At 39.4% G+C, this 27819-nt stretch overlaps 2 protein-coding genes across 4 annotated transcripts in view; one reads left to right on the top strand and one right to left on the bottom strand.

Annotated features, from left to right (window-relative positions):
* The window catches only part of LOC131059929 (crossover junction endonuclease EME1B), a 96682-nt gene that overhangs the window by 31565 nt on the left and 37298 nt on the right, over positions 1 to 27819 (top strand). The gene's annotated exons all lie outside the window — the stretch shown is intronic.
* Positions 868 to 4213, bottom strand: LOC131059928 (uncharacterized). Its single transcript, XM_057992995.2, has 5 exons — positions 3365 to 4213; positions 2954 to 3252; positions 2447 to 2844; positions 1912 to 2323; positions 868 to 1801 (listed from the first exon to the last, which is right to left on the bottom strand). The coding sequence occupies exons 1-5, from the start codon at positions 4099 to 4101 to the stop codon at positions 1203 to 1205; spliced, it is 2445 nt and encodes an 814-aa protein (XP_057848978.1). The 5' UTR covers positions 4102 to 4213; the 3' UTR covers positions 868 to 1202.

Below are 27819 nucleotides of genomic sequence, written 5' to 3'. Positions count from 1 at the left end.
TGAAAACCCTAATTAGGGTTTGTTACAACCAACTCAATTCTGACCAATGAAATAATTGCATTATTTGGACACATGTCTTCTCTGGAATATTCGACCAATGGATAACCGGGGCAGGTACATCGAAGTTTGTGCCATCTTTGATGAGTTAGGTACATTGAATCTAGACACGCCAAGGTGGACCAATCCAACTGGAGGAATGATGACTGGGACGCCACCTTGTCTGACACTGTCTGCTTCTCCAACGGACCCTTGCTTTAACCTCCTTTGTCTTTGATGTGCAGGATGGATGGTGTACCTTTCCTTCAAATGCTGGACTGGAAGAGGCCGTCCTTGTTAATGCTGGACTGGAGAAGGCCGTCCTTGTTGATGCTGGACTGGAGAAGGCCGTCCTTGTCTTGGCTTGATCTTCTTTCATCTGCAAAAACAAATCAAAAGATGATTAAGGACACATAATATATTTATTCTAACATAGCATTTTATACCTTAAATCATCAACAAGAAGACATCAAAATGAAGTTTGTTCAAGATTCTTTCCAGGGACAGGCCCTATAAGAATTTCGCCCTGGACCCTTTGGAAGGGTTAGGAGCGAATTTCTTGTTTGTAGCTCATTTTTTCATCATTTCAACTTCAATCCACCTCACAAGGCAAGAAAACACTTTTCTTCTCTCCTCTCCAGGTCATAAAAACCAAAATCTTGACTTGATTTGAAAAGGGTGATCTTAAGAATTTCGCTTCAAAATTTGCATTCTTGGCGACCAAAATTCACTCTAAGGCAATCCAAATGACTTCTCTCACCCTTGTCCAGGTTTGACTTTGCTCAAATTTTGGAAGAAAAGATGGTTTTTAGCATAGTTGAACTACTCGCGACTCGGCTCGACTCGCCAAGCCCCTGGGAAAAAAACTCGGCGAAAACTCGGGAAAAACTCGGAAAAACTCGGCGAAAAACTCGGCAACTTAAAAACACGCTTAAACTTAGTAAAAAATGCATTTTTTTTGCAATTTTTAATGAGAAGATGCATCCAAAGAGTCAATAAATGATAACACAAAAGAAACAAGCTGATTCTAGATATATTTAAATGCAAAGTGTCTACAAAATCGCATCCTCATGAGGAATGCTGATGGCTGGAAGCCTGAAGCAAAATAGTAAATTACTAAATAGTTTTTGTAAAACCAAAAGTAAATACATCATCACAAATTACAATTACAACTTCCTCTTCCCAGCTCTAGAAAAAACATGGGGAGAGGTAGAACTAGAGGGTCTAGACTGTCTAGTCGTATAAGTCTGCTGTGGGACTGGGCGTGACTGTGCCTCCTCGCTCGGTATGGTTGATTGAGACTCATTCTCCATCCTGGATGAAGCTATGTCTCCACCTGCCTCTGGCACTGGCAATGAATCCTCATCCTCATCCTCATCCTCATCCTCCTCAATGTCATCCAGCCTGAAACCAAATCCACCCCCCTCCTCCATAGCCTGCCTCTCCAAATCAGTGATGTCAGTGTCGGAAAACAATGGAGGCTGCTCCTGTGATGTCCAATCACTGTAAGGATCTATATCATCCAAGTCAATTGGACCACCTTCTAGTTCCTCTACCTTCTTTACGCGCAATCGAAGATTATATTGCACGTAGACAAGGTCATTGAGCCGTTTCTGCGCTAACTTGCTCCTCTTCTTCGTGTGGATTGCTTCAAACAAGCTCCAATTGCGCTCACAATTGGATGAACTGCAAGGCTGACATAAGACTCTGAGGGCAAATTTTTTGAGATGTGGGGTGTTTCCACCCCAATTTTGCCACCAAGCATCTGCAAAATAAATAAAATGGAAAAGTTAGAAAGCAAAGAGAAAAGAGAAAACATAATTTATCAATCATTTTAGTCTTTAGATCCCAAAATCCAAATGGCAAATGTTATACCTGGGGTTTGAGTGGTTCTTCCTCTCCTAGCCAGCTCTGAAGAGAATAGCTTACCCCTTCCTCCCTCATAATTTTGGAGCTCACTCACAATGAGGTCTCTCTCCTCAACATCAGGTACCATCCTCTCAATGCATGTACTGAGGCCCTCCATGACTTCTCCATTCGAATCTGAGTAAGAACCCCCGAACCTAAAACGAGGGTTGAGGAAGTACCCTGCTGCATGAATGGGTTGGTGGAGCTGATTGTTCCACCTCCTATCAACAATTTCCCAAATGGGATCAAATTTGAGCCTATCCCCCTTGTAGTAATTTTTGATAGACTCTTTGGCCCTATCCATGGCCTCATAAAGATATCCCATTGGGGTTTTATCCCCATCCACCAAGCGAAGAACTCGAACCAAGGGCTCTGACACCTACAATTGAAAAATACAAATTACAAAAAGATCAAAATTTAAATAATGAAGTTACAAATTAGTAATGAGAGACTTGAATCAAAAATAACTAAAATTTAAAAATTAAAGTTTTGAAGTAACAACCTTCACAATCTCTGCAGCCCTTTGTGCAAATTGGTTGTCGAAGACTATGCATGCGACAGCCTCTCCTTCAGGCTTCTTTGAATAAGGTGAGTTAAGCCATTCTCCACTCACAAACATTTGTTTCAAAGAAGTCAATGCAGCAAGAATGCTTTGCAACGTCAAGAAAATCGTTGCAAACCTTGTGACACCAGCTCTCACCAAATCTTTCCCTTGCGTGTGTTGTCTCATCAAATTTAGGACCCAAGGGTGATTGTAGATATATTTAGTGATCCTCCTTGCATCTTCCACAACTGGAGTCACCCACTCAAGTTTTCCTATGTCCTCCAAAAGAAGGTCAAGGACATGTGCTGCACAAGGTGTCCAAAAAAGAGTGGGGTGCCTCTCTTGGAGGATTCTTCCTGCAAAAGAAGAATTTATTCTTAAGAAATATGCAACCAAGTAAAACAAAGCCCACAACAAATGAGAATATTGCTAATGCCTAAAGGTGATAATTCAAAAGGATTCTACCTGCTGACACATATGCTGCTGCATTATCTGTGATGATTTGCACCACATTCTCTACCCCCACCTCCATGATGACACGCTCCAACATTCCAGCCAATGTTTCTGCATTTTTCACCTTGTTGGAGGCATCGATAGATTTCAAGAACACTACATTGTCCTTGCAAGCGACCAAAAAATTGATGATGGTGCGGTTCTTGCCATCTGTCCACCCATCAGAAAGAATGGTGCAGCCATAATTTGCCCAATCAATTTTTTGATCCTCCATCACTTCTCTTGCCCTAGCAACTGCATTTGTGAGCAACCTGTAAATGCAAAGTGAAATTAGGTATTAGTACACAATTTTGATTTAATAAACAAGAAATCTAAAATATAATTAAAAATGAAATCAAGTGGACTATGTAGTAATTTACTAACCTCCCACTCAAATCCCTGCGAGAAGGGGCCTTGTACCCCTTTCCTGAAACTGTCATAGCAGTCACCAAATTCAACCAATAAGCATTCTCCGCCACGTTGAATGCAATGTTGTTGAAGTACCAAAAATCAGCAACTGCAATGTCAGTTTTCTCATGTACCTCCTTATTCCATCCACTAGCCTCTAATGATGGTTGTCCTCCAGGTGTGTTTCTGGGCACAAAATAATCACCTATCGAACCTGATCGTTGTGATGGAAGTGGAACAGGGCCCCGGCCAGGTACTCTACTAGAGGAAGCAGAAGCAATGGGTGAGCTGATGGTCGGTTTGCGGATACGTGGGCCACGCCGAGAGCCCACTATGCCCTCAAGTGCTTCTTCTTCCTCTTCAAGGTCAATAGAAACACCTTGAGATTCAGCTATGGCTGATCTCATGGCTAGTTTTGCCCTCTCCCTTTGCAGTTTCTTCTCTTCCCCAGCTGCAAGAAGGGCATTCATTTGTCTTTTTATTTCTTCATTGGTCCCAGGGCATGCTCTAGCATCATGCCTATCTATTCCTGCAAGGTGGTATTTGAGGCGGTTGATGCCTCCATGAAGTATTCTCTCACACTGTATGCATATAATTGACCCAGGATCGGGTCCCTCATAGGCATACCTCCATGCCCCATCTCTAGCACCTCTAGGACGGGTGCCTATAAATCCAGATGGGCATGGATCTAGTGGCCATTGCTCCCTTGCCATGATTAATGCTTACTTAACCTACACATACAAAGTGCAAAAAAAAATTAACATTTTAGTTAAACAATTTAGCACTAAGCAAACTATCTACATTAGTTTAAATAAATTTAGACATCATTCGAAGTTTTTTTAAAAAAAAAGTAGGGTTTGAATTTTTTTTTGAAAACTAGATTCTTCAAAAAAATTGTGAAAATTCAACAAGAATTGTGTTAAATCTTGTGTAAATAACTTAGAAATGATTTAGACTACCTAGGAATCATTTGTAATCAATCTAAATGCAACAAAAAATAAACAAATTGTTTTAAAAAAGCATAGAAAAAAAAATTAAAAAACTTACTTGGAATCTGATTTTCCCTTCAAATCCCCTTCAAATCCCCTTCAAATCCACTTGGAATCACTCAATAACCACCCCAAATCACCTTCCAAGCCTTCCAAATGAGTTTCCCCCTTCTCAGCCCAAAACACAATTGAAAAACAAAAAAACAAATTTGTTTTAAGCCGTTTTCGGCTGTATACAAAACACGGGCGAGTTTTTTTCAAAAACTCGCCGAGTTTTTGGCAAAAACTCGCCAAAAACTCTGCGAGTTTTTGCCAAAAACTCTGCGAGTTTCCTGGCGAGTAGAAGTCGTTACTACTCGCCAGGGGCAAAAACTCGGCGAGTTTTTGTGACTCGCCGAGTATTCGGCGAGTTTGTCATCTATGGTTTTTAGGCTCAATTCCTTCATCTTTCATGGTTTCTAGCAACTTAAAGTCACTCTCAGGGGTAACTTCTCCTTGATTTTACCTTAGCCCACACTTGATCTAGCAAAAAATTGATAGCAAAGAGCGGTTTTGAGAAAATTCGCTCTGGACCCTTTGGAAGGGTTAGGAGCGAAAATCTCATTCTTGACCCAAAATCATCATTCATTCAACTTGAAACTTCTTTGCAAGGTAGAATCTCATCCTTCATTACCCTAGGAACAAGGTTTCATGTCCAAGAAAGGTCAAAAGTAGGCTTATAAGGAATTTCGCTCTAGACCCTTTGGCAGGGTCAGGAGCGAAATTTCCATTCCTGGCTAAAATCCTTCATTTTCACAACTTCCAAACACTCTCAAAGCCAAGATCATGTCCATTTCCCCTTTCAACATGCTTTGGACATCACAATTTGGTCAAATAGGGAAGGAAATGAGGTCTAGGAGGATTTTCGCTCTGGACCCTTTGGAAGGGTCAGGAGCGAAAATCATGATTTGGGCTTGATTCTTCCTTTTTCCAACTCAAAATCACCTCAAGAGGTAACTAAACATCATCCTTCACCCAAGGGATAAGGTCTTAAGCCAAAACAAGGTCAAAAGAATAGGCTTGCAAGGAATTTCGCTCTGGACCCTTTGGAAGGGTCTGGAGCGAAATTCACCTTCTTGGCTAGTATCCTTCATTTTTTCAAAGCTTTCAAGCATTTCCAACGTCCAAACATGTCTACTCTTCCCTTCAAAATGCCTTGCAAATCAAAATTTGGTCAAATAAGTCAAGAAATGAGTCTTAGGTTGATTTTCGCTTTGGACCCTTTGGAAGGGTCAGGAGCGAAAATCTTGATTTAGGCTTTAATTGCTCATTTTTCAAACTTCAATCTTCTCCTGGAGGCAAATATAGATTGTTTTCCACTTGAGGAACCAAGTTTTAAGCCCATTCAAGGTAGCAAATGAGGATTATAGTGAATTTCGCTCTGGACCCTTTGGAAGGGTCAGGAGCGAAATTCCTATTCTTGGCTAAAATCTTCATCTCATCCACCTTTACTCACCTCCTAAGGTCAGAACATGTCAAAAATCCCCCAAACATGCCTAAGGAACTATGAAATTAGTCTTGACAAGTGATAAATTGAGGTGCATAAGGATTTTCGCTCTGGACCCTTTGGAAGGGTCAGGAGCGAAATTCCTAATCTTGGCCAAAATCCTTCACATTTCTACGTTCCATCACCTCAAAAGGCAGAGACATGTTATTTCCTTCCCAAATTCGCCCATGGAACAAGGTTGGTATCCAAAACAAGGGAGCAAATGAGGCTTATGAAGAATTTTGCTCTGGACCCTTTGGAAGGGTCAGGAGCGAAATTCCTATTTTTGGACAAGATCCTCACTTTTCAAAACACTTCTCAAGGCAAGAACACATCAAGACTCACACACAATGCCTAATAAACCAACGCCCATCCAAAACAAGGAAGGAAAATGGGGGTTATAAGGATTTTCGCTATGGACCCTTTGGAAGTGTCAGGAGCGAAATTCCTCTCCCAGGCTAGAATCCATCATCCCAAGGTCTAAAATCTCCTCTCCAAGGCAAAGTTGCATCAAACCTTCTCAATTATGCCTCAAAAGTCTACAAACTTGGTCAAGATAAGGAGAAAAATAGAGGAAATATGAATTTCGCTCTGGACCCTTTGGAAGGGTCAAGAGCGAAATTCACCTTAGGCCATGATCCTGACTTCATTTTTTCGCATTTCTTCATTCAAACAAGTGCTTTTGCCTTCATTCAAGCCTAGGAATGCATTAGTTCTAGGTTTTGGTCAAAGTAGAATATCTTATGGAGAATTTCGCTTTGGACCCTTTGGAAGGGTCAGGAGCGAAATTCGCTTTGGACCCTTTGGAAGGGTCAAGAGCGAAATTTGACATTTTGAACTCTCCGTCAGGATCATTTTATGGAATATAACATTTAAGTATAAGTGACATTATACTTTAAGTTATATTCCATATATACTTTCAGGATGTTTGAGAGTGGTTTCGGACCTCTAGGAGTTATATTGCAAAATCTAGTTTTTGGAGGATTCTTCAGTTTTCCAGACTTAGTCAAATTTCAGGATCAGGACATTCCAGATGTAGCCAAATTTCAGGGTCAGGGCATTCCAGACTTAGCCAAATTTCAGGGCATTTGAAGATCAGGATGACATTCCAGACTTCATCACTCACCAACTCGACCTAACTCAAACCTTCAAGAATGATACCCACTCACAAAGCAAGACACAATTAGTAACAAGAGCAAAACCAAGCCCTAAGGAAGACTCTTCAAAGAAACCCTAACCTGGAGCACCTGCCGACTCCCCTGGCTCAAGCAAAGCCTACCATCCTATTGATCCCTTGGCGACACTCAAAATGCAAAGGCTAACAGACAAACCCTAAACACTTAGAAAGCAAACCCAGAAAGCAAAAAAAGTAGGGGTCCCCATTTGCAATGGGGCGATGTGTGAATACGTCACAACAGGTTTGTAGAAATTAAACATTGTGGGCTTCAATGGCAAAAATTACAACATGTGGAAAAAGCGAATGCTCACAATATTTGAATATAAGTGTCTAGACCAAGTTGTTCTGGGTACGACTCCTTGTCCAACGGTGGTAGGGAAAGACCAGGACAAGTACGATGAGCGTAATCGGGAAGCAGTTAAGCTCATCAAACTATGAGTCACCAATGACATGCTTTTTGTGACAATTAAGGGGTGCTGTAACTTGCTAAGAATTCAATCTTCCACAAGCGCAACAAACATGTAGAGCTTCATTGCCATTTCATTCGCCAACTTGTTGAAGATGGAATTGTGGTCATGCAGTATGTTTCAACTGTGGACCAAATTGCAAACATTCTCACCAAGTATTTGAGCTCAGAAAGGTGTGTAAAATTTAGGAGGCAACTTGGTTGAGTTGTATTGTGCGTTGCACACACTCCCTGTTGCCGACAGGGTCCCCCTCTTTGAGTTTTCAGCTTTCGTCCTGCGCGGAGAGTCTCACATTTTGAATGCCCAAAACCAATCCAAGGGAGATCTGGTTATAGCGTAAGCCTGGGAATCTGCTAGGTGAGTTAAATGCCTAAGTTTCAAAACCTTGCGAAATGGCCATTTGGGCCGATTTTCGCCAAATTGGAGGAAAATGTTAGAGTGGAAAAGTTCGCAAAAAGGCCTTATGGGCCGAGAAAGGCAAGTTAAATAAAGAGTTTGCCAAATCCCTCAAGAGGCCGATTTTCGCCATAAAGAAAAACGCTTAAGTTGAAAACTTTTCAAAAATCGCTTCTTGGCCGATTTTCGCCAAATCCGAGGGCAAAGTTAAAGTTTTGAAAAGCTTGCAAAAGGGCCATTTAAGCCGAATTTCGAGGCCCAGAGTAAAACGTTAAAACTCAAGAAAGTTTGCAAAAACTAAGTGAAAAACCTTTTCAAAAAGGCCATATAGCCTGAATTTTGCAAGAAGTGCGTTAAAGTGTTAAAGCGTTAGAACTCAACCTTTTTAAAATTTCGCCTTGTAGCCCGAAATTGCAAGGGTGGAAATCGCAAACTGAAATCTTTTCAAAAGTTGTCTCTAGGCCGAAAATCGCCCAAACACTGGAAAACACAAACTTTATAAAGTTTTAAAAGAGACCTTTTAGGCCAATTTTCGCCGCCTAGTTAAAGGCGTCTCAATGGAAAACCTTTCGAAAGACCCAAGTTGGCCGATTTTCGCCAAACAGAAGTAAAGCGTTAAAAACCAAAAAGCTTGCAAAATGCGTGTTTAGGTCGACTTTCGCTAAATGAGGCAAGTGAAAATCACAACATGAAGTAGGGCGTTTTAACAAAATCGCCTAAATTTGCAAAGTGGTCTTCAAGGCCGAAAATGTCTAAACTCGCGCAAACTCTCAAAGTCGGCCCTCTTAGCTAAGTCGTGAGGAAAATAGACAGTTTTAAAAGGGGGCTTTTAGGCCGAAAATGACTTAATCTTGCAAAAGCGGCTTTTGGCCCAAAATTGGCATATGAAGTAAAAGTTTTAAATCGCCTTTTTCAAAACCTTTCACCCCGAAGTTAGGTAAAATCGCTCCAAAGGAAGGCTTTTCTTAACGCCTCTCTCAGCTGAAAGGAAATCGCGTGAGAGAAGGTGTCTCTTTTTTCTGCGAAAGCGGCCCTTTGCCCGAAATTGAAAGGAGGAGAATCGTCAACTACGCAATTTGCAAAAACCTTCCTTTCCCTGAAAATCGCCAAAAATCATGAAATCGCAAGAGGAGAAGTTGGGAGTTTTCATGATTTGAACTTTGCATAAAACCCTCCAAGCACCAACAACGCGAAGTAAGGTAAGGCGTTCAATTTAAGGGGCTTTGCTAAGCGTCTCTCCCAGTCGGAAATCGAGTGAGGAAGAGGTGTCAGACCCGCGTAATTTGCAAAACCCCTCCGTAGTAAAATATCCCGATAAAAGGAAAGGCATTTTCAAAGTTTTCAAAAATGACCTTGCTGGCCGAATTTGCACAAAGCCTTTCTAACCCGAAGTTTGGGGAGATCGCAGGATAGACACCTTGTTCGCCAGGTAAGTACTTTTCTCTCCTCCAAATCATTATTTATGCAAATTTGGTCGCATTAAGCGTAGCGCAACAACAAACCTGCCAAAATTAACCCAAGAATGTAAAATTCAGACTTAGAGCAATTTTGAACATTTAAAAAAAAAATGAACTTAAGATTTCGAGTGCAAAATTGGCAATCATTGAACACCCAAGCTCTGAACCGCAACCAAGTAGCAAATTTTAAGCAAAGAACTTAATAGCATTTCACTTCCAAATTAATCGGGCTCTTGTGCTGAAGCATCGTACCTTCTTCAAATTTCAGTTTTCCATTGATCCTTATGAGCTAACATCTTCTATTTTGACTAACCTGTTTGTTTCCTTCATCTCGTCTCATAATCCGCGTCCAGTTGTGCAGGATAAATGCCTAAATCTGTGGTAGAATACTCAAAGACACTTGGTGCAACCGGAACATCTCGGGTCTCTAAATCTAACATTCCCCATAAAGGCGAGAAGATGAAATACCAGTACCAAAGAGGAGGAATGAGGGAGTCAAAAGTCCAGAGCATATGGGAAAACATAGGCGATACTAACTTGGGCCACATAGACATTCAGGACTTCAGAGACCGGGTATATTCTCCTAACGCCTATGGCAAGCCTAGGCGGATGATGGAAAGTGGTATCGCCCAGGCAACAGGATTTCCCTCATCAGTGCAAAATTATGAGCTAGTAGTTGAGGCTGCCCGACATTATCAGCTAGAGACCAGATTAGTGGTTATGGAAAATATGGTCCTACCTGACTTCACACCTGAGGCCATTGGTGAAGCATTCAACATCCCGTTCCCGGATAATCCCATTGCTACAACCATAGATGAAGCACAAGTTGCTTATGACATGAACCCTGCTAAATGCAAGACATTGATAAACGAAGAATGGTATAAGGAGGGAAGGCCTTCGAGTATTAGAATCAGTGACTTTCATAACGAGCATGGTGACATGGTCACCTTAGTCAGCTGGATTATGGGACTCCCTCAGTCTAACCTTTTTGAAGAGTGGATGTTCTACTTTACAGAGCAGGTCTTTGCCGGAAAATCCAAGTTCGACTGGGCCCAAATAATCAGTGATAATATTCATACACAGTTGGTCGAACATGAAGAAAAGAAGTACTTCACCATGACCTCCTACCTAGTTTATATGTTCGCCCGACACCAACCGCGGACAGGATTAATCAAGAAAGGTGAAATCGGGAACGGGCCCAATCAAGTAAAGGTGTACGACTGCTATCCTCAACTACATTACTATGACATAGCTCAGAGGGAAAAGAACAACCCTGCTTATGCAATTGGTCAATATGAGCGTGTCAATGACGCCTTCACAATGCGCCTAGTCAGGTTGATGCAGGGGGGATTGCACATAAGGCTCTCAGAGCAAGCTACCATTTTGGTACAAAAGTACGATGCCTGGTTTATTCAATTCCCTAGGTTCTCCTATATCAGAATAGCCGGCTTTGAGGGAGCTCCGTTCTGACTTCCACACTATCTGACAAAGTAGTTCTTATGGAAGTCGCAAGGCAAGCACATCCAGCGGGCAGCTTACTCAGAGATAAGAAACAGTCCGGATTCACCTTCCCTATGATTTTGGGTAACCTCGATGTGCATTTCAAGAATTCAGTGCAAGCCGATGAGTCACTTGCTGAATTAGCATCTTATGGCCTACAGGAACATTTCCCAAGGAAATGTTTTGATCATGACAGTTTGGCAAAAAGAGCCTATGGCAGGCGCTACAGAGCAAAGGAGTCAATTGAGGACTATTGGAGAAATTGTTCTGATTATTCAAGGTTAAGTGCGCAACAAATGCGATTGCTTGTAGAGTCCCGGATCAAGTGACAGATTCTGGCAATTGCTTGCAGGTTTAGGAGTTTGAGGCAGTAAAGTACCTCTTGCCGGGCATTGATTGGTCTCAGGATCCGATTACTGATTTTGAGGCAGTTATGGCAGCTCCAGGGAGGTACACTGATCATTGGTTGCACCAGCAAATTGAGAGACTAACCCATGAAGGAATTCAATTCACATAACATATGATGGGCAGTCTCGATTCCTAGTCTTCGGAAGATGAGGGAACCTCGAGTGCAGCTAAGGAAGAGGTTGAGAAACCCAAAAAGAGGAAGAAAGCTAGAGCTAATAGAGGGACTCAGATGTCAAAAAGGACTAGAAGGGAAAAGATCCCTATTAGAAGGCCAAAGGTCAGTTCGTCATCCAAGGACCCCAGTTCCGAGGATGATGTAGTTGAACTTGACTATATACCTGCTCCGCCATCCCAGAGCGATGTTGATGCATTCGAGGCTAATAATCCTCCGGCACAAGATGAGCTAGATATAGAGGTAAGGATCATTGGTTCTAGTGAGCTTGGAAATCAAGTTGAGGAAGGAGAAATTCTGCTTAATCAAGAGGCTGATATGCATGAACCCACCCAAGGGAGTCGGCATGAATTACAATTGAATAGTGCCGATAAAGATGACACCACCGTCAAAGGAGAACGAAAGGCGGATGAGATCCACGAGCCCGATATAATTGAAGAGCAACCATCACAAGGGGATACCTGACGATTGTTCAGTGAGGTAGGGGAAAACTCATCTATAAGTAAAGGGTTGGATACTGCATCTGTTCCTTCTATGACAAATCAATTGCAGATAGGCAGTGAGCCAACTGAGACCTCTAAGGAGCAAAGTGGGAATTTGGCCATAACATCCAGGCAGACCATACCTCAAGACTGGTTAGTTGCTCGTGCGCAGTGGAAGGCAACCACCAAGCCAACTATCGACTTAGAGGATATTTTCTCTTGCATAGGCGAAACAAAGTCCAAAGGGAAGAAAAAGCCTAAGACCTACTCCCGGATCACCAAGGATGAGCAGAGGAACCGCACCATCCATATCGCCACCCCACCTGTCGATAAGCCAACAAATCAAATTGTGTTGGCTGATTAATGCATTACAACCGTCCCTGTAGGGCGAGCCACCAAAGAACAAGAAAGGGAGGAGTTCAAGGACTCCGTGCAAAATATGCTCAGGCAACTCGACGAAATCACTGTTGAGAGAAACATGTACCGAGTTTGTGCTGAGCAGGCTAAGGGGTATATTGATCACCTGCTAAAACCATTGCAACACGCCCCTGAATCCCATGTCCCCCCATTGGCATTGGCGCAAAGGACTACAACAGAGTTTGAAGAAGTACGTGATACCGCCAAAGCTGCCAAGGAATGGATACGAGACATTAAGGAAAAGGGAGAACGGATCATTGATGATGTAAAGGAAATGGCCCACCACCGAGAGACCATTTTGGTCAAATTGTTCAAGGTAAAGAGGGAATGTCTTAGGGTTCATGAGGTGGTTGGTACAACTCTTCCCCTCATGAGGGCTCTTTTCTGGACCCACGCGCAGATTCTCACATTGTCCACTATCTTGAATCTCTATGACATCGGAATCTTTAAAGAATGGTACTAGACCGCTACCATGAAGAGTGAAACAAAAGATACCATTAATAAAGAGCAGGCGGAATGCGAGGGAATCTTGAAAGACATGAGGGACCTTGGTGGAAGGATCCTCCGATCAATGGTTTTGGGCTGGAAAAATAGTTTGTCCGATGACCTAGTGCAACTGGACTGGGAGGATAGATTTAGAATGGATAAGGTCGCATACTTCACGGAGGACTTGGAGTTTGCCAGTGGATTGCATTCAAACATTTTATGTTTTGAGGCTCATCGGTCCGATTGGAAGGATGGGTTGAAGCATGTAGATCGCCATTTGGAGGGTATGCAATATAAAATAAGCCATCCTCCTATGCCTCAATTCATGGTGCTGTTCCAACTATGCATCAGATTTCAAGACTATGTTCGGGCAGAGCGTGCAGCAGGTTGAGACCTCTGGAAGGAATATTTGCACGTCGAGGATGAATTTCTTGAAAAAGGGTCTACAACAGAAAAGGAAAAAGTGCTTTCATAAAGTGCAAAATTCTTTAAAAATCTTAAAAAACACTTTTTGGCCATAAAGTTCATTTCTAACTGCCAAAACAGTTGTAAATCTTGAGCTCCGTGCATGTGCACTTTTTGAGCTGCTTTTTGGTAGTTATTAATTACCTTTTTGGTTAGTTATTATTTCTCCTTTGGTGGTTGTTGATATTTTGCCTCCCATTTATGGGCATGGGTACTATGTTGTATTGATGAATCTGGGCCACTTGTTTTGCTTTAATCTTGGCCATTCATCTAAGTTTTGAAACTCTATTTAAAGGGGTTGGTTTTCCCTTATTTTTGTAAGAAGCCTAAGATTGTTGTTGAAACTCTGGCGAAATTCATGCAGAATTAATGGAAATTAAAGCTGTCTTATTTCTTTGTGAGTGCATGGTCTCCTTCTTCACCATTTAATATTCTTGTTATGCATTTTGCTTTCAGATAGTATTTTTGGGATAATATTTGATAGAAACCTTGGTGTTCATACCATTAAGGATTGGCTGATTGCCATTTCCCCCTACATGGTTAGTTCGAACCCATTTATGTGTTTAGTTCGGTTGTTAAACATCAAATGAATGGATAGCAAGTTCTGCATTTATGTTTAGTAGCATGAAAATTCAACTCCCTTTGAAGATTGCACTAGATTTTACAACATTGTGCTTTATTAGTTGATAATGTTAAATTTGGTTTTTTTTGAGGTTTCTGTCTATTTTCCTAAATATGTTTTTTTAGATAGATTAATTAGATATTCTCTATCTCTTTTCCCTTCCTTTTTCCCCTTTTTTTTATCAAAAGAAACCATATAGTCAAGCTGAGATAGTATCAATCCAAGCAAAATCAGATGATATAGGACTGTTGAATGTTAGGGAACTTGTTCGAAACCGACTCCGTCTAACCTTAATTCTCCTTTGTGTTTCCAGCAAAACACATCAAACCGCTAAGCTATCCTGCAGTCAAGACCTGACAACCAAAACAGTGAGGTAATCCCCATTGATCAAATTAACACAGCATTAGGGATTTCCTTATCTCAAGAGAGGATAGGATTCTTAGCATTTCTATTCTGCGTTGGCCAGATGAAGTCGCAAGTTCAGTGATTCTAGATAAGTCAACAAGTTGATAGGATGACCATTAAAGGGGGGTATTAGAGTAATTAATAGTTATTTAATGGTCATTTGGTTTAAGTTTAGTTTGCTTAGATAGTTTCTATTTTCGTCTTCTGTTTTTGATTGTTTCGTTTAGAAACATCGTAATTTTAATTGCGTTTATATTATTTCATCTTCATTTATTCAATATGCATTTACCATTTAAGGATCTCCTTGTCTAAGGCCTCTAGAGGCTGAAAAAAGAGATGATGGAATACCATTGATTAACACCACAAAGGATGCTGAAGTAGGACAACAAATAACCCACTTGACCCAATTTGAGCAAAATGTTAAAGCCTTTTAGATGTCTTGAAGAAAAGATCAACCTTGTCATTGGGCTTAGACATGTTTAGCTTAATGAATGGCTTCCATAGCCACAACAATGCCATCAAAGATTAGGTATTCTTTCATAAAACCTCGTAGCTTATGTTAAGAATAGGTGTTGTACATCTTGCATAACATGGAGTATTCTAGTTATGTAAACAAAATAAATATTTATTTGTGGTCCATCTTGGAGATGTTTTTAGCCACTTTAGATATTTATTTGGGTCCACTTGTAAAGTTGTATGTGACATTAGGTTAGTTATTTTATGTGTGGGAGATAGAATAATTAATTATTATTTGGAGAAGGATATTTAATAATGTCAAAATTAAGTATCAAAAAGTAAATGAGGGGTCTATGGTTTGTGTACTCATGGTTTTGTCTTACCACTTGGTTAATGTTAACTGGGTGAGTGGGCTGTCATTGTATTGAGTTTCCATTGTGAGTGCATATGTGAAGCATGGCACATGATGTGTGGTTAATGTTTGGATACATAGAGTGTGCATTGGAGGAGCTTGAGGTTTTAGAAGTATTCCTGGAAAATCTATAAGTGCATTGTAATGTTTAATTGCTCAATAATACATGGAGCATGGATGCTTTTGGAGGCTGGGTTTTTCCTAGGGTATATCTTGTGTTATCTTGTGGCTTGTCTATTTGATCTTTGCATAATGATTATTTTGCAATCTTTTATGCATGCTTTTTCTCATGGGGTTATGTGGGAAATGGATTAATTTTGGTATTATACATTGTTTTCTCTTAAATTAGGGGAGATTTGTGAGATCAAACACTTATTCAACTGCTTTGCAATAATCTTGGTAATTATCTTGTAAGTAAAATTGCAAGGAGCAATAAGGCAAAATAAGTCTAGGGAGTAGATTCCTTCTTCTTTGGGGATTAAAGCTAGAAAGTTAGAATTGATTGCTTTAAGCATTTGGTTTTTGTTTTGGGGTTCTCTAACCACCTCTAACAAGTCAAATTTTAAGATTTCCCAAAATTCTTAAGAAAATTCTATTGGAAAATCATCAGGCCCAAGAGACTTGCTTTCTTCATCTGAAAGACAATGGACATAAGCTCCTCTAATGAGATGAGACCTAAGAGTAGTTTGTTTAGTCTTTTGAAACCAAGGGAGGGATACATTGAAGAATACGTCTCTCATTATCCACATCCTAAAGCCCTTGCTTAGTGATTAGAGTGGAGAAACGCCTAACAACTTATTCAAAGATATCATGAAATAAAGATATGTGTTCCCTTTAAGCACGAGTGAGCATGGAAATAGCATTAACATGTCTATGCTCCTTTATCGAATTTTGGAAAAAAGAAGTGTTATTGTCACTTTCTTGCAACTAGTCAACCCAAGATTTTGGTTTCCGAAATATCTTCTCAGAAAGCTCCCACTTTGAGAGTTCTTGACGTAAAATAGATTCTTCTTGCAAGAGGTCCTTTGGCATACCCTCATCTTTAATCTGAAAGGTAAGTCTTTCTAGTTCATCTTGAAGGTGCACTTTAATTTGTAAAATATTTCCAAAAGTAAATCTGTTCCAGAATTTAAGCTTACACTTAACAAACTGAAGTCACTTGAAAGAGTACATGGTGGTGCCCAAGGGGGGCTTTCTTTCCATCAACCATTTCTCTATATGCTTATACAAATTAGAATCTTGTATCCACATATGTTGGAATTTGAAAGGAGGGTTTTTTAGAATTGATAAAACTGTGGAGTAGAATAAAATTGGCCAATGTTCAAACACTTTCCATCCCAAAGTCTTATTGAATGAGCCAATCATTGCTAACCAAAAATTCAGAGACAAAGAAGCTATCAAGCCTTTTTGAGAGATTTTTTTCCACATCTTTCAATATTCCATGGGAAAATTCCATTTCTTGGCATCACATCTACAAGATAAATTAATAGAGGAAATAAGATCCCTCAATAAGGCAGAAGAAGGGCCAAGATGCTTAGTTCCCCCTCTTTTCTCATCTAGGCTAGCAATAGCATTAAAGTCACTTGCTAATACGTAGGGAAGAAAGGAAGCTATGGAGAAAACAAATCTAATATGAGACCAAAGCGAAATCTCACTTGGAAAATCATCAGGAGCATAGGCCTTAGTGTGAAAGAATCGTTGTAGTCAAAGCATGAGGCCGCCATACAGATCAACCAACCCACCAAGATGAAATAATTCTTCTAGGATCCAAAAAACAAGCCAATCCTTCATATCTATCTTGAGCTCCAATACATAGATATTGTCCTCCCCTTCAAATCTTTGGAGAGATGTGTACCATGTCTTTAGTTGATGACTCTGTTTCCTATGTAAAGACAATCTAGTTTGTGTTCTTGAACCAAATCTTGAGTAGCTTTTTGTCGAGGACAGCTACTCAGATCCCTTGGATTTCAAGAAATCACCTTCATTTTAGAGGATTGGAAAAATGAGTATTTAATGTATTGATGACACTAGATTCCACTAGCGATTCCCCTATAATCTTAATTGTATCCCTTCTACCTTTGATATCTTATACATACCTCCTTTCTTAATGTTCTTTTGTTGAGGTCATTGCATAGGAGGAGCCTTCTTTTCACTATCTTCCTTTGCCCCTTGTTCTTGCATGGGATCTAGTATAAGGGTTGAGTCTACTTCTTGTGTATGTGTCTCGAAATCCTCCTGCATCCTATTATTTATCTCTAAATGGCTAACAGCGGAAAGTTCCCCTTCTTTGTATTTCTAAAGAAGGCTTTAGCATAGGATTATTACCCGAGTCTTAGATATGCAAATTTTGGCTAGCCATGTTGTTGACCTGTTCTACTGTGTCAATTCCTTGAAGTTTTCTAGAGCATCAAATCTATTGAGAGACTCCTTTAGAGAACTTAATGTTGGCGGCTAGCATACTTAATCTTTTAGCGAGATTTCACAAGACTGAATCCATCTAAATTTGGCATATTAGAATGAATCAGGGCCTTTTCTTTTGCTTTTAGGTTGGTTGCATGCATCTTAGAGGTGGGGTGAGAAGATTGAGGGCCCTTGTTTTGTAGATTCTTTGTGTATGCACATATTCATGACATGCACAATGGTGGAAGGGAAGAGCTTCATGGTCAATTTGTTTGATCAGGTTCATATTACCTAGTCTGATTTTGAAGGATTCAAGAAATGGGTTGGTCTTATTAATTTCAACACAAAAGTGAGCAGGAGTGGCCTTCTTCTGGTCAAGAAGGTAGGAAGGATGTAAGGGTTTCTCAATAATTGTTGCTATTGATTGCATAATATCAAGTTTTACCGAAATTCCATTGGAAGATGAACCCAAACAGGAATCTTGAATGGCATCTCCTCTAGAGGAACAAACCCTACATGCTAGGGTTTGATGAGCATCCCTACTTGGTTGTGAAAGTAAAGGGCCACCTTCAGAAATCTTATTACGGTTTACCATTCAAAGAACACCATAAAAAAGTAATCATTGATAGCAATGATGATTTTTGAGTCACTTTCTGGTTTCCAGTTTTCCAAAAAAGTCATATTCTAAGGCCCATGAACTTGCAATTAAGAGTGTTCTCCAACAGATACAAGACATCATTAGTGATGGTTTTAGGATTGATAACCAAAACAAGGTTACCTTTGCTTTCCCCTAGGCAACCATGAGGTTTTGTACGCGACCTCATGGAATGAACAGCATACTGACATGCAATAAAAAAATGACACCATTTGCGACTTAACTAAGAGTGCTCATCACCAATTTTGACTTCCTCAAAAGACAAAAAATGGGGGTGCCTTGGACCCTCAAAGCTATCATATTGACTGACAGCTACAACAAAGATAGGGCAGAAAGAAGAAAAAAACAAACTGGAAAAAAAGCTAGAGGGAAGATCTTCAACCGTACACCCCAGCTCCACACACCCACCTATCAGCAGCAAAGAAAGAAAGACACGAGCTATTGCAAGTAAGGTTTTCTGCCCAGCGCAATTTGCTACAACTACATCTTAAGCTTCTCTGAACCCCATTGCACCCTTCTCCATTTGCTGCTCTCTTGATAAGCAATCATACAAGAAAGCATACACTAAACCATTTACATGTATTAGTTCCAAAACAAGTGTCATTTTAAATATCAATTGTAGTTATTTTGGCTTTGAAGGGTAGATAGTTCATGCATGTTATGAATAATGTAGATGTGTTTCTGTGCAGTTGAAGCAATCTATCTAGAGACAACACCTTTGATTGTGCGGGAACGCTTGATATGAAAAATCTGAAGTAACTCTGGACATAGTCTGACTCCTCAGTAGAGAGAAAATTACATTGGAATAATGCTCTGGTTTTGGATAGGAAAATCACAGCTGTAAGGACAACTTCAAGAAGACATAACTTGAAGGAATTACTTGCAATGGCACAAAACACTTTTTAGATAGCATTAAAGTGAGTCTGATCTGGCATTGAGATATGGAGATCACACTCATAGAGAAAAAATGTGTTGTTACTTGCACAAATTGTCAGTTTCAATCGATTTTTAAATATTCAAAGTCTAGAAATGCGCACATAAGAGCTATATGGAGGATGCTAATGTTACTCCAAGTATATCTGCTAGAGTTATGTTTTTTTTTGATTATTTATGGTTCTAGAGGGAGTCTTGCCCTTAAGCAAACCTATAAAATCAAGTTTACATAAGTATGACAATTTGCTACAATCAACAAAGGATAGCTCTATGGATAAAATTTTTTTGTTAGAAAATGGACGACAATGGCAAAAGATTTATGGTAAGAATTATGTGGGTTGTGAGATGGACTCTATTAATTGTTAAACTTCTAATGCAAACGTTTGTTTTTACACTTCAATAAAGGTCTGGGAAGAAATTATGTAGAAGGATCATTACATAGCTGTTTATGTTACACTTTGCAAATAGCTTAAACACACGATTAACATGTTCTGTTACTGATCTTGTTGTCAAGAGGAAATTGTGAATTCTTCTGACATGTTGATGGTCTTCACATTAAGTAGGCAAATTTAAGGCTAGGAAGTCAGAGATATGTGTTGTCAGTCATTCCTTTTACAACATTCACACTTTTGTCGCCCATCTAATAATTCATTCAAATTATTGATCCTATCTGTTTATATAGAGATCTTGTATGAGTCTTATAGTTTCTTTCCCATGTGAAGTTTCGTCCATATCATATAAGTAAGAACATTAGACTCCTTGAGAGGTGATTGGGACTGATTAATAAACCTAGATGAACCAATGGCAACAAGGATAGTGTGTGTGTGTGTATAAAATATAAATAGCAAAAGGATCACTATGTGAGGCTGATTACCCAATAACAGATATGTACACAAGCTATTGGATGGGACAATTTATACAAGATCAGTGGTAGAGCACTCCAGCAGTATATGGAAGGTCCTAGGTTCGAGTCCTAGCTGTCCATGTCTCAACAAACATCACAAACCCATTTCATCTCATGTGTGCAAGAAGTTTGAAACAAGTTTCAAACTGAGATTAGGTACCTAATAAGTTAAGGTGAACATGGGTTATGGTGAAAGTTGAGAAAATTGATTTAAGTCTATGGTTTAAGAGGTTTGATAAAATTCCTTCATTGAAATCATAGATTAAAAGGTTTGTTCAAACTTACTTCGTTGAAATTGCCATGTTCTCAATTGTTGTTTTCTGGACCTCAATAATTTGTTGATTGGCAAAATTGATTGTAAATTTAGATCAGTGATCAATTCCTATTCATGTGATTCTTGAGTATTCTTAAATTGGATTCCTCATCACCTAATTCCATATATTTGTTTCAACATCACCTGATTGAAAACTGTATTTCAGCAGTTGTTAATGTGAAGGGCTAGGAATAAATTACAAAATTGACAGAGAAATGCAAGGCACCTACACTACTGACAATGCCACTTAGAAACAACTTGAAAGACTACAACAATGACAAAAAGTTGCAGAAAAGTAAGTGGTACTAGATCAACACTAACACACACTGCCTATTCCATCACTCCAAGGTCCACTAGAGCCTGCTCTTTTGATAACAACGATCATCTCTGTCAAGGATGCTTTTGCCTGGCCATCTATAAGACAGAGGTCTTTGCCTTAGCATTCCTATAATCACTTTAAGATAGACAGGATGCAAGGAGAGGTGAAACACATCCTACATGTGACAGACAAATGAAGGAAAGAGAGGGAAGAAACTGGGTGGGAGTTTTTTGGATATAGGCAGCCATCTTTGAATGCTTTGTTTTCCATTTTTGAAAGCAATCAGAGAAATTTACGCACAAATAATATTCTTTATTCCATCTCTTCTCCTTGATTGCGTTTAATACATTTGCGTATATAGGAATCACATATCCTATTTTATAGGAGGTTTGTTCTATCTTCTCTAACCAACCATCTATATTTGTGAGTTGTTAAAACAACTCAATACTAACAAATTTTCATACAACCTTTTATACATTATGTTGCACATGATATTTAGAAAAACTATAACAAACCTAATGATGCAATATATCTAACAACCCCCCATATTGCATCATTCTCCAGATGGGGATAAGTGGAGCAACGATACTTGATGACCATGTTTTGCAGTTCATGATATGATATGAGTAGGGACATACACATCTCTACTTATGACAAGCAATAATGGAACTAGCCTCACTATGCTCACTATCCTTTCGTCTAAGGATAGGGACAAACATATATACCTATGGAGCCAAGGATAGGGACTAACACATCTATCCAAGGTCTTTCATCAAGTTTGGATAGGGATAAACTCATCTATCCAACATCAAGGTTATGACCAGGGACACACGCATCTGCTCACAACAATTATGATTGGGGACACACATCCAATCATAATTACCAAGTCTTGTGATTGGGGATAAACACTTCCAATCACTTACAACATTTTGTGAATTGGGACAAACACATCCATTCACAGACAACCAAGAAATGTGATTGGGGATATACACATCCAACCACAGCATAAAAAGCTTGGACACCAAGTCTTCGTTGTTGCATATGTAGCCACCATTGTAGATCATTGCCACTCTCATCACAAATGGCATGATATGTTTGCCATTGCCACCTAGAAACTGATCTTGTCTTTAGTCATTTTGGCACAAATAGTTCTGTCACTAATGCAGTTTCACAACCTCGTCGCTAGTGACTAATGAGAGGTCATTGAATGCCCTCCGACCCCCTGTGCCTCCATCCTCCAGTCGGCTTGCTACTTAGCAAATTTGGCTTTCGAGGCTCATTTTATCAATTGTGAGGAAAAAATATTCTCCCCCCACAAGAGGGGCGTTGTATACAATCAATAATGCACCCAATTTGAGACTGCCCCCTCTTGATATGAACTTCTCTTCTACAAACCATGAGAGTGTCGGGTAAAACCGATCATGCACTCCAATTGTGTTTGAAACAATTCATTTTTGTTTTTGGGTTAGTTTTTGACACATTTAGATTTTGGACTACTTTTGATGACACAAAAATAAATACTGAAAAAAAATTAACCCTATTCTAATTAACTTAAACAACTTAACCTTGACAAAAGTAATGGTGCTAATCAAATGTTTGATGGTTCACTCCACTCATATTTGATGCAATGTCAAATTCATTGCCACGTTTTTCGTGACTTAGGAAATATGACCCCTTTCACTCCTTTCTATACCTCTCCCTACTGCGAAAGAAATGCTAGAAAGATTAAAATGGTCACAACATTTTCAAGTGAATCAGATAATTCTCTTCCTCTCACATGGATCCTTTCAAGTTAATCAAAGATGAAAAACTCTTACTCGGCAATAAATCTTTTAGCCCAAATTTTTTAAAAAATTGGGAAAAAATCAGCAATAAATCGGCAAATTTATCGAACATTTAAAAATATATAGTTTCTTAAAATATTCTTAACAAAACACACATATACACTAAATTTATAGAACATAATAACATATTATACCTAATAAGAATATACCTAATAAACTCTCAAATTTATTTAACCATTATTTTTAGAAGATCTTAAATTTAGATTTGTTATAATTAAATCTTAGGTTTTTTATAAAAATTGAATATAAATAAAATAATGGTTAACTTTTTATTGATGTCAAAGCCAATATTTAAATTTAAAAAAATATTCTTAACAAAACACACATATACACTAAATTTATAGAACATAATAACATATTATACCTAATAAGAATAACCTAATAAGAATATACCTATTAAACTCTCAAATTTATTTAACCATTATTTTTAGAAGATCTTAAATTTAGATTTGTTATAATTAAATCTTAGGTTTTTTATAAAAATTGAATATAAATAAAATAATATTTTTAACTTTTTATTAATGTCAAAGCTAATATTTAAATTTAAAAAAATACAAATTTAAGAAACGTATTTTTTATTTTTTATAGAATTAAAAAAATGAAACAGAAAAAAACTTTAAAAAAACATGTTTTCAAATTTTCATTCAATACCAATACAAAAACGTAAAAAAAAACCCAAAAAGAATTTAAAGTCTTCGTCTATGAGTTGCGTAGAAGTCCAACTTGCTGGGTGTTGCTGGAAGATTGTTTGTCCGCAATTCACCTCTGCCCTGTACTTGCGTCCTTAGTTTGCGCCCTCTGCCCTCTGCTCGCACTGACAACATCACGTCTGAGAAAATCCTAGAAAGAAAGCGCCTAATGCTGCGACTTAGCCGCTAACAAAAAATTAGAGTTTCAGTTAAAAACGAAATACTTTTTTTAACTTGCGATTTTTAATGCACTAACTTGTGATTTTCCACGATTTATTCTTAAATAATCGGCCTGATTTTTTGAATAAAATCTTCCATGATTTTTTCAACGATTAAATCAGCGTGTGTTTTGACTCGCGATAAATCTTGATTCGGACGATTTTTTGCCGATATTTTCATCAATCTCAACTGCTCATCCCATGATAGACATTCATCAGTTGCCAATGCACTTCCATAAATTTGGTCATGACCATACCATTTTCAACTATGGTCAATGTGTTGTTGGCCTTGTCCATAAATAGTTTGGGCTGACAACCAAGCTTGCTCTTATCCGTCAATCCCTTGTATCGAATCTTCCAATGCATTAGAAGAATTGCTGATAAGTACTCTGGGAGAAATCTCCTTATTGCTGTAAAACATATTGATGATCAAACTTAGCAATTGGTTGATCTCTGCCTGAAAAGAAATGGTCTTTGTCTTTGTAGCCATTCTTCCAATCAAATACAACTAGATCTCAAGTGCTCTTAAGAAACTTGTTTAGGGAGCACAACAATCTCAAACAAGAAATACATTTATTCACCCTTATAGAAATGCATAGCTCAGAAGCGAAAGGTTGGCAATTAACATGTCCAAAATCAAGTTGGAGTAAAAAATCGCAATCACTCAAGGGTATCTCAGAGTCACTAGATTATGAGACCTAGAGGTGAGGGTGGTAGCTCTAAATCTTAACCAAGACTGAATGCCTTTGCTTCAAAATGCTTGCAACGCCAAGTATTTAAGCAAAAACACAGTGCCAATTCCAGGATTCGATTTTCTCTGCAATCAATGGGCTTGGAGGAATGCATGGTCATGGATTTAGGACTCGACAATGACAAACAAAGTGACCTCAATAGGTCAACGCTTGCAAAGCTTCAATACAATAACCTCCTACTGTGACAACTTCAGAAAACCACACGATGCTTTTGTTGATGTTTGTAGCTATGGTTGGATTCCTTCTATGGCCGACATAGCTAATATAATTGTCTAATTGGCCTATCGGCCTTAGGCAATTATAGGTCTGATTTATATTCATTTGTCTTAATGCATGTCGATTAGCATCTTGCTTTAATAGTAATTGATTGAGGCCGACTTGGATGTCCGCCACCTCTTTGTATTGAGATGCGTTGCTTAGGAGAGGGCCGACTCTTGGAGAAAAGGCATAAGTGGTGCATTTAAAGGAGATCGAATCTCCATTCATATATATATACACTCAATCATATAGCAGATACACATATTGAGAAGAGATGTGCTCGGGGGTGACGATAAGATCTTATCATCTATGGTTGGGAAGGCAACAGATCTGATGTTTGCCTGTGGTTAATCGAGCATACCAAAAATCAACATGGTATCAGAGCCATGTTCCTTATATAAAGCCTAATTGCTTGAAGGTAGATCTTGTCTTTTTGAGGGAGTTCAATACACCTCATAGAGGAGAGGCAAAGGGAAAACCAAAACTAGAGTAGAAAGAAGATTTTTTGGTCAAGCGAGGAATCATGACGGAAGCACTGGTACTGCGCGGCACAATGGAGGGGCACTCAGACTAGGTGATGGCCATTGCGATGCCCATCGACAACTTGGACATGATTGTGGCTGCCTCGCGTGACCGCACAATCAGTTGTGGAACACTCTGGGTGAGTGCAAGTACACGATCCAGGCCGATGCTGATGTTGCAGGTTGCACACTTATGGTTGTGTTGACGTGCTTTTGCATTTGGTGGTGCTACCTTGTGTGTCCCGTATTTTGGTTAACCCAACTATTTCACAGGCTCATTTTGAGCTATTCAGAGTCTTATTTGATCTTTGACATCTCAGTCAAAGGATTTGCTTGGTTCCTTCATTGGCATTTTGATTGGCCTGATCGAAGTTTGGACTTGTGTTAATCACTTGTGGAGTACTTTCCTTTGGCCGGGTGATCGTTGTTCACAAGATCACTATTTGTAGATCTCTGTGGATCCAACGAGATATATTTTGTAGAGATGTGTTGGCGCATATCTCGTGTGATTGATCTGTGTGACTCATCATCCTTGTGGCGGCTGATCTGGTCAAGAGGGGGGGACTTTTTCCTTCTTGGCATTGATTCTTGGAGTTTCCATTAGACTTGCATTTTATAGAGGTGTTTTTTGGCGATTAGCAATGACATTTCATTGGTGTCGTTTTGCATCAGATCTGGTTTTGTTGCTATTGTGATAGATCAAGTGTTTTTTTTTTCAGTTTGGTCAATGTGTATTACCGGCTTGCGCTCTCCTCAATCAGATCAAGTCGATTTATATTGGCTTATTGTTGGGAGTTTGCAGTGACAAATGTGCTCACATTATTTTGGCTTGATCGATCTGTTCTTGATGGTGATTTCGTTCATCTGATCTATCCAAGGAATTTTCTTTAGATCGACATTCTGCCCAAAACTCCTCATTATATTTTGCGGCTTGCATTTTTGGGTGATCAATTTCTTTCATCATCACTTGTGGTAGTGTTTCTCATTTGGCTGTTTTGAATCAATTGGTTTTGGCTTTGGGCGAAAGTTAGGTTAGAGGTCATGTTCATCTTCTTTTCAGGCACTCCTAAATGGGTGGATTTCTGTCACATTTATGTGGTTAATCCACCACTTTGCTGTGAATGGTATTAAAGAGAGTTCTTTAGATGATGCTTAAGCTATGCACAAAGCAGATATTGTGGACAAGATGATGAGTGATGGCGAGGGCCAAAGGTCACCCAACCATTTGGTCATCACTAGGTGCTTCGGTGTGATCGATCCAAGTGAATGGAAATTCCATTGTTGAGCAAAATTATAAAAGATAAGTACTCTTTATGTTTGAATAATGTTCATGAATTTTCATTAAGTCATGCTACTTCATTGAATAGTGAATCATGTATTGACATTTCCCCTGACTATTATTATCTCTCTCTGAAATGCTTCCAGGACGAATCAGAGATTGCATTCAAGGAAGGAAGATTGCTTGCATTTCTTCGCAGAGGAAGAATCAACATTTAAAGGGAGTCTGACATATCGTCAGAAGTAACCTTGGACGAAGAGGTCAAAAGGTTGAGAGGGAGTTTGACATTTCAGCTTCAGAGGGAGCTTGATATTTCAGCTTCAGAGGGAGCCACGCCATCATGAAGATTTGTTAAGGAGTTCTTCTCTATGAGGGAGAAGTTCGAGGTTCAATCCCTTGTTTAATGCATTCTTCTATGTGTGAGAAGTTTGAGGTGCAAGCCCTTGTTATGCATTCTTCTCTGTGAGAGAAGTTTGAGGTATCAACCCTTGTTGTGCATTATTCTCTGTGAGAGAAGTTTGAGGTATCAACCCTTGTTGTGCATTCTTCTCTGTGAGAGAAGTTTGAGGTTTCAGCCCTTGTTGTGCATTCTTCTCTGTGAGAGAAGTTTGAGGTTCCAACCCTTTTTCCACCCTCTACGAGTAGATATGGTGGATCCACCCTTTGCGAGTAGGTATGGTGGATGTCATGTGAGAGACTCCATGACTTGGCATTTGTGCTTATTCATCCTCTGGGAGTAGCCATGGTGAGCGTCATATTGAGGTGACAACATCACGTTGAGTGACTCCGTGATGAAGCACTTGTGTTTACTAACCTTTCCATACATGGGAGTAGCCATGATGGACCCACCCTTTGGGAGTAGCCATGGTGGATGTCACTATGTGACTCAGATATTGAGAAAGATTCCTCCCTAGCTAAGAGGGAGTGTTGATGTTTGTAGCTATGGTCGGATTCCTTCTATAGCCGACATAGCTAATATAATTGTCTAATTGGCCTATCGGCCTTAGACAATTATAGGTCCGATTTATATTCATTTGTGTTAAGCATAATTAAGGTCTTAATGCATGCCGATTAGCATCTTGCTTTAATAGTAATCAATTGAGGCCGACTTGGATGTCTGCCATCTCTTTGTATTGAGACGTGTTGCTGAGGAGAGGGTCGACTCTTGGAGAAAAGGCATAAGCGGTGCATTTAAAGGAGATCGAATCTCCATTCATATATGTATATGCTCTCAATCATATAGCAGATACACATATTGAGAAGAGATGTGCTCGAGGGTGACGATGAGAGCTTATCGTCTATGGTTGGGAAGGCAACAGATCTGATGTTTGCCTGTGGTTAATCGAGCATACCAAAAATCAACAGCTTTCGCTGCGCACTCGATACACAAATGTCTCTATCTTTTCTCAGAGGCTAATCAGTCCACAATATCGGTCTTTGTACTATCGCCACCCATAAAGATGAAGGGTGTCTGAGTTGATTCTCCCAAGAGCACTGAAGGAGTCGTTGT

The sequence above is a fragment of the Cryptomeria japonica genome, chromosome 7, assembly GCF_030272615.1.
Source record: "Cryptomeria japonica chromosome 7, Sugi_1.0, whole genome shotgun sequence".
Classification (NCBI taxonomy): Eukaryota; Viridiplantae; Streptophyta; class Pinopsida; order Cupressales; family Cupressaceae; genus Cryptomeria; species Cryptomeria japonica.
The sequence above is the reverse complement of the archived record's forward strand: the minus strand, read 5'-3'. Positions and strand labels throughout refer to the sequence as shown.

What these genes read in the sequence shown, in the direction of transcription:
- LOC131059928 (XM_057992995.2), bottom strand. Translation starts at nt 4,101, where the DNA reads ATGGCAAGGGAGCAATGGCCACTAGATCCATGCCCATCTGGATTTATA. An exon ending in CGCAGGGATTTGAGTGGGAG is followed by an intron (nt 3,253 to 3,364) that starts GTTAGTAAATTA and finishes TTGCATTTACAG; the next exon opens with GTTGCTCACAAATGCAGTTG. An exon ending in AAGAACCACTCAAACCCCAG is followed by an intron (nt 1,802 to 1,911) that starts GTATAACATTTG and finishes TTTATTTTGCAG; the next exon opens with ATGCTTGGTGGCAAAATTGG.